At 44.3% G+C, this 6,886-nt stretch overlaps 1 protein-coding gene across 1 annotated transcript in view; it reads right to left on the bottom strand.

Moving 5' to 3' along the window:
• Positions 1-6,454, bottom strand: part of ANKRD33B (ankyrin repeat domain 33B) — an 89,930-nt gene extending 83,476 nt beyond the window's left edge. The window contains exon 1 of the mRNA XM_006016526.2: positions 5,413-6,454. Within this exon, the coding sequence (XP_006016588.1) occupies positions 5,413-5,844 (432 nt within the window). The 5' untranslated portion in view covers positions 5,845-6,454. The remainder of the gene's footprint in view (positions 1-5,412) is intronic.
• Between the last annotated feature and the right edge of the window lie 432 nt (positions 6,455-6,886).

Genomic DNA, 6,886 nt, shown 5'->3' with positions numbered 1-6,886 from the left:
GAAGTAGGTAGGATAAAATGTTCTATCACTTTTCCTGGGACATTGAGGGGTGTGTGTGTGTAAGGTTATCATGGGCTATCTAATAAACTGGCCAGGAAGTGTAATCTCATCAGCTACCTATTGGCAGAGGAGCAGCAATGCAAATTAAGCTATGAACAGATGTCAAGTTTGTCCCAAGAGAAAGTCTTTTGTCCAATGATTGTATGGACATACACATCTACTGTCACACTATAAGTCCCTCTCAAGTATGCCAGATAAAATGCTTTTTCCTGGGGTAGCCTGCTGTATATCTGTGCGGTTACTGTGTAGTTCATTTCTGTGACAAGCCAGTCAGGTGGTTCAAAAGCCACAAACAAGGGTATTTATAAATGGATCCAAATCAGAATGGCAGGAGGTCTCAATGGAGTCCCACGGGGGCCTGTCCTGGGTCCAATGCCATTTTACGTATTGATTAATAATTTGGATGCTGCAACTGAGAATTTCTTGAGCAAGCTGGCATATAACATTAAACTTGGAAGTCACTCAGAATGCAGTTCCTTTAGAAAGGGTCTGCACTCAGGTGTCTCGCATCCCAGATGAGTATCCTACTTCTTGTACCATTTGTTGTTCTGGGCTCAATCTTATTTGTCCTCATGTCTACAGCAAAGAAGCTGAGAGTCTTTGTGAATCACAGACTCAATATGAGTCTTCAGTGTGATGCAGTGGCACAAAAGGCAAAGGCAGTTTTGGGATTCATCAATAGAAGTATTAGGTGAAAGACACAAGAGGTAATAGTGCCTCTCTATTTGTAACTATTTAGGCCTCATCTGGAGTATTGTGTGCCTCCGTAAACTTCTAAAGTCCTCGTTGTCATTCTGACATGGAATTAAAACAGATTTCAAAACCTCAATTATTTCTGTGAATCAGAAAAGTATTGTTTTTCAGCCAGATCTAATTCCCAATTATTTTAAATTTTTATATAATATAAATACGTTTGAAATTCAGAATTAAGGATGTGATAGCAATTCCTCTATGCTTGCATCATGTATACTACCCATTTGATGCCAATGTCAATGTCAATGTGATGTCAACATCACCAGAGTCAATGTCTGGGTGAAATCCTGATCTCCTTGAAGTGAGGAGAGGTGCCATGAATTGAAGTACAAGTACGGTTTCAGCCTTAGTATAGTTTTCATTGTTTTTAAACTACTCTTTATTCTGAATATGGCAGATGTGAGTTTATGAAGATTGAAGTGTGAGGAACAGACCCTCCTCTCCCCCGTGATCTGTAGCTAAAACTAATACACCAAAGGAATCACCATAGTGTATTTCTAAGTGTTTAAGTCCTATATTCAGTTAAAGGAGAAAAAGGGTAGCACTATGTAGGCCTGCTCATATTCTCCACAGAGAGAAGAATGAAATGTTAAGAGGTAGAAATTTGGTGTCTTATGAACTTATATAGACAAAGACATGTAAAACTTGTTGCCTTGCCATGGGAGAGTGAAAGTAGGGAGAGAAGTCTTCAGGGTTAATCTTATGGCTAACCGGCTAGACACCTGGATATTGATGAACTTAGCTCTATGTAGGGGGATGAATCTGAGGAAAGGCCTTGCTTGATGGACGGTTTTCAGTTTTATTAGTAAATAGATACATTATGGGAAAGGTATGTTCCTCTCCTAGAAAGTGCTTAAAAAGATGTGCTGTGGAGATGGAAGACACTCATAGGAGTGGGGTGTTGGAAAGACAAGGTAAGGAAGAAAAGAGGTTATTTATTTGCAGACCTTAGCTCAGAATTTTTGGGCTTCCATTTCATCATTAATTAGACTTACCTTAGAATTGCTATGGTTTTTAAACTAAGATTTTAAAAATCAGGTGCCTATGATTGTGCTCCCATATCCTTAAAAGCCCATTTTTTAAAAGGACATATATTTTTAAAACATTTAGACTGTATTCATTTCATAACACTGGAATGAGGGATTTTTTTTAGTCAAAACAACTAATATCTTCACATTTATGTGTGTATCTTAAGGAAATGCTTTGTTTAGGATTTTTGTTTTTAAGGAAAGAATTTTTAAATTATAAAAATGGAAATATGTTCCAGCTTGTTATCTTATCTTGTGACATGCACTGTATATCACTATCCCTACAACTGTAGCATGAAAAAGAACATTTACACTCTTTGATAAACATGTCAGCATAATGCTGGAAACAAATACTGCACTGGCAAAAGTAGCCTTCTGGAAGCTAATGGCACGATGACAGTCACTTAGAAACTGTATGAACACCAGTGAAGTTGATAAACTTGTCGAGACCTGTCACTTTTTAACAGTTGAAAATAAGTTTTGTCTACTTACAGTATAAACATATAGTGTTTATAAATATCAAAGACACTCTATAAACTCCATAAAGTGTATAAATATAGCTGGGCAAACTATTTTTGGCTAATAGAAAATTAACTGAAAAATATGGTTTCAGTTATCCCCAGACCATTTGTGAACTTGACCTAAATTTTGCTTTATAATATTGATTGGAAAATGAATTTCAAGATGAGATTTGGAAACCCAGAGAAGAAAGAAGAAGTGTCATCCCTTTCTATCCACTATCCCAGTGGTGAGAGCACTCACCAGTGATATAGAAAGCCAGGGTTCAGTTTCCTCCTATTCCTGATGTGATTTGTACCCATATTTCCCATCTCTCTAGAGAGTGTGCTAGTCTCTAAACTACAGGGTACTCAGAAAGAGGTGGTACAGGAGCTCAAATCTTTCTTGTTGACAATATTTTTCTTTGTATACCATATTTTGCTAAGTATAACACTTGCTGCAGCCTAGACAGTATTCCCAGTGTCCCACCTCCCAGTTAAGTACCCTAACTTTTACACTGCATAGTCATCTTCATTCATTTGCTCTTGTTTCAGTGACTATTTAAGTACAGTACAAATTGAAACAGCTCCAAAAGGAAGGACTGAGAGAACCTGCCCACCCCAAAACATCCTAGAGCTAGCCAGTTAGGTCACTCTTGTGTGAGATGTGGGATCCGAGCCCTTCAGACAGGGGAGGGAAATGAACCCAAGTCTATCACATTCTGGGAGACTGCTGTAATCTTTTCCTCCAACAGTTTTGGGAATGTAGCCCATCTCTTTCTTTGCTTTTCTTTGACGTGCCTGAAATCCATTTCTTGTGCCCTGAATCAGATCTTCCTTTTTCCTTCTGATGCTCAGAGTTTCCCTGTGTTAAACCCCTTTGCATGTGCAAGAGCTTCTTCCTCCCACATTAGAGTTCATGGAGTTTACAGAACCTATATCAGAGCTCAAGAGATTATAATACCTACAGGCTTTGAAGAGAGATTACAGTTACTGTTGTGAGAAAAAAATCCTATGAGAATAAAGGTTTATGAATTCCAAAAGAACTAAAACTAGGCCTCTGTGCTAGTTTTAAATTGGGATAAAGAAACAGAAACATTTTTTGAGTCTTCGAGTCAGAGTAGATTAAAAAGGGAAAGGCCATAGATTTTATTATAATTTAAATATTACTTGACAGATTTTAACTCAGGCTGTATTCCAAGACTATCCTCTGTAAAGAAGGCATGGAAAATTTCAGGGTGAAAGATTATTGGAGGGAGAGAGTGGGATGGTATCTGGAGATGGTCAAATTGGGCTTTTAATTAATATTAACTATGTCATAATCCTAAACATCTGAAGTCACTGCTGCAACTCTATAGCTGCTCAGCCGCACTCTGCACATAAATGCCTGTTATGTTACCCAGAAAATCTTTCACTAGTCCTCCCCTGTTGCTTCAATGAAATAAATCTCTGTTCCTCTAATGAATTAAACAGCAAAGTGCCAAACTAATAAAAAGATATCGCACAGATACAGAAACCAGAAAATACATATAATTAGAAAAAATAGCTCTTAGTGTAGAAATTAATCAAATCCTGTTTAGCATTTTGAAAGCTAAGTGAGTCCTTATATTTTTAGTGAGGATCAATGATAAAAGAGACAGAAAAGGAGAAAATGATTAACTTTGATCAATTGTTAAAGTTCTAAGACCTGTAAAGTATTCTGGGGGAAATGTGAGAATTAGCAAAGCACTTGGCTTGTTTCTGCAAGACAGAATGGTTAATAGTAAAGGCCATCCCTTCTAATAATACACATGAATAAGTATTCAACTTAAATTAAGATTAAAACATCACGTAAATTCCAAAATGTTAAGGAAACAGCAAATGTATCCCAATAATTGGAGCCCTGTTGTCAGAGTCATCAACAGTTAGGCCAAACAGTAGTCAGTACTATTGTCTTCTATTCCTGAGCACATAATTATGCTGCTTTGCCTGAACTCCTTCTCCACCTGGGATGTGGGTCATGTTTCTCCCTAAAAGCCTTGGCATTGAAACAAAACCATCACACTTTCATTTTCTGCTCCCGTCATATTCACATGTGTATTCTGTGAGTGACCAAGTGTCACATGGGATGCATGTGCCTGGGGAGTCTGAAAGCTGAGTCTGACAACAGTGTCAGGGGCTGGGACAAGTGCAGGAGGGTGCAAGCATGTGGATGCATTGGATAAGAAGCTAGAGAATGGATTCAGGAGGGCAGAAAGCAAGTGAATGAACTTAGGGTGCTGCACTGCACCTGAAGGGTGTAGGAAGCAAACTGCAGGAAATGTTTGGAGAGGCCCCATGGCTCCGACCCTTGTTCCTCTGAAGAAGTGAGGGACACCCACTACAACCCTTGAAGGGCATGTGCTGCTGTGGGAAGAGGCAAAAAGGGGGTTCCATTTCACAGTTTTCAACTAGTAAAGGAAGGGGCCTCCTGTTCCTCCCACACCAAGGGAAAGCATAGCAATGGTGTGCCTTGAGGTTAGGTTAGAGGCCTGAATTGACCCTATCCACCCCAGGGGATGGGAGTTTTTTAATCATGAGTGACTGGTGCCTCCTGAATCTGGGGAGCACCCACAGAAGCCACTGATGGCAGCGGCCCTGTCAGGGTGGGCACCAGCCCTGCTGACAGCGTCGGTGTCACCTGTCGGGGGAGCACATGCACCCCTGTGCATCCCCTACCAGTCGCCTATGGTTTTAAGGTGATGCAGTGGCAATGGATCAAAGTATTGAGTGTGTGTTTGTGGTGTGTGGACTAGAGACTGATGTCTGCAGCATGCACAAGGCTGCCTGGTAAAACCTAGGTCATGGCAGGGTTGAGCATGGGGGATTAGACAGAGTGCAGGCACAACAGGGCACCAGGATGCTTCAGTGATGGGTGGTGACCTCGTGTTATGGGCGCAGGGAGAGTATTGGGGCAGGAGATGCTGGGAGCACATCTAGGGAAGGATGTCTATGCATGGGTCTGGGGTGTGCCCTATGAGGCTCTGGCATGGGGGAGGCTGGGGGTCTCTAAAGGTAGGGGTGTGGGATATGAGGCCCACAGGCCAGTGTCTCACCCGGCGGTTGCGGTCGGCCTCGCACACCTCCTCCTCCTCGGGGCCCTGGCGGATCAGTGCCTTGAGCAGGACGGCATTATTGGTGCAGCAAGCACGGAAGAGGGTCAGCGGCTCGGGGCTCTCGGACTCAGATTCACCCAGTGACCAAGTCTCACCCTCATCGTCATCACCGCCCGGTGGGTAGAAGGAGTCATCCGAGGTGATGCTGTGAGTGTCAGGCAGCTCCGAGAAGTCTTCATACTCCTCATAGTCCTCCTCACTCTCATCCTCAGCATTCTCGTCTTCTTCCCCTTCATCATCGCCACCATCCTCCTCCCCCTCAGCTGCCGGCCTCTCCTGTCCTGGGCTCTGCGGTTCCCTCTCCCTGTCTGAGCTGGGACAGACCTGTTGCTGCTGTTCCCCCTTCAGCTTTTCCCCAGACAGCAGCACCATGGTCCGCTCTCACTGGGGATGGGCCCTGCTGCTGGACCTGCTCCCCAAAAATAAGAGGGAATCTACAGGTCAGGGAGAAACCCCTTGAGAGGGGAGCAGGGACCTCCCCTCGCCCTGAGATGCCCACTGAGATCCCTTATACCTACTGAGACACCCCTGGACACATACTCATGCCCCTACGCTTGATATTCCCCTATACACTGAGACACACACTCACACCCTTACACCCAGAAACACCCCTAGACCCACTGAGAAACCTGCATATACTGAGACACCCCTAGACCCACTGAGAACCCCTGCCTCCCCATAAACCAAAGTGCCCTGAGCTCCCACCCTGCCCCTTGTGCATACAGGCAGCCCCTGGCAGCCCTCCACAGGCAGGTCACCCCAGTGCCACCCACAGCTCCCTTATAGAGCCCCTGCCACTTTCCCTCTGCTCCCTCAAGGACTCCCCAAGACCCTTCCAGGTAGCTAGATGCAGCCCCCCAGCCTCAGCCCAGCAGCAGTGGGATCCTCTGTTTGCTTCCCCCAGGAGCTGTGATTTCCAAGAAGAAGAGCATCTGAGCAGCTCCGGCAGGCAGAAAGCCCCGAGGAGACACAGGGCAGCCTGAGTTTTCTGTGCGAGTCACATGCAGAAAGAGAAACACGCTGGGTTTTCCCCTCCCCAGCCCTGCTTCAGACAACGCCTCCAGCAGTGCCAAACATCCCCTGGTGCACTGTCATGTCTTTGGGCTGAGCGGATAATCCCACTCCTGGGGGCTAGGAGCCATGACAACTCGACTACACGTACCTACAGCAGTCCTCTGTCCTGCCTCAGTTACAATCACAAATAGGTTCCCACAAACCCCCCCTCAAACCGGATCAAACAAGACTCTCTCCTCCACAAAATCATAGAAAAGGAGGGTTGGAAGAGACCTCAGGAGGTCATCTAGGGTCCAACCCCCTGCTTCAAGTGTGTAGGGGGTGGAGAGCCTGGCTGCTGATAGGAAGAGACGTTTGGAAAACTCCTAGCCCATAATCCGATCAGCATCTCTGTGAAATG

The sequence above is a fragment of the Alligator sinensis genome, unplaced genomic scaffold, assembly GCF_000455745.1.
Source record: "Alligator sinensis unplaced genomic scaffold, ASM45574v1 scaffold82_1, whole genome shotgun sequence".
In the NCBI taxonomy this organism is placed as follows: Eukaryota; Metazoa; Chordata; order Crocodylia; family Alligatoridae; genus Alligator; species Alligator sinensis.
The sequence above is the reverse complement of the archived record's forward strand: the minus strand, read 5'-3'. Positions and strand labels throughout refer to the sequence as shown.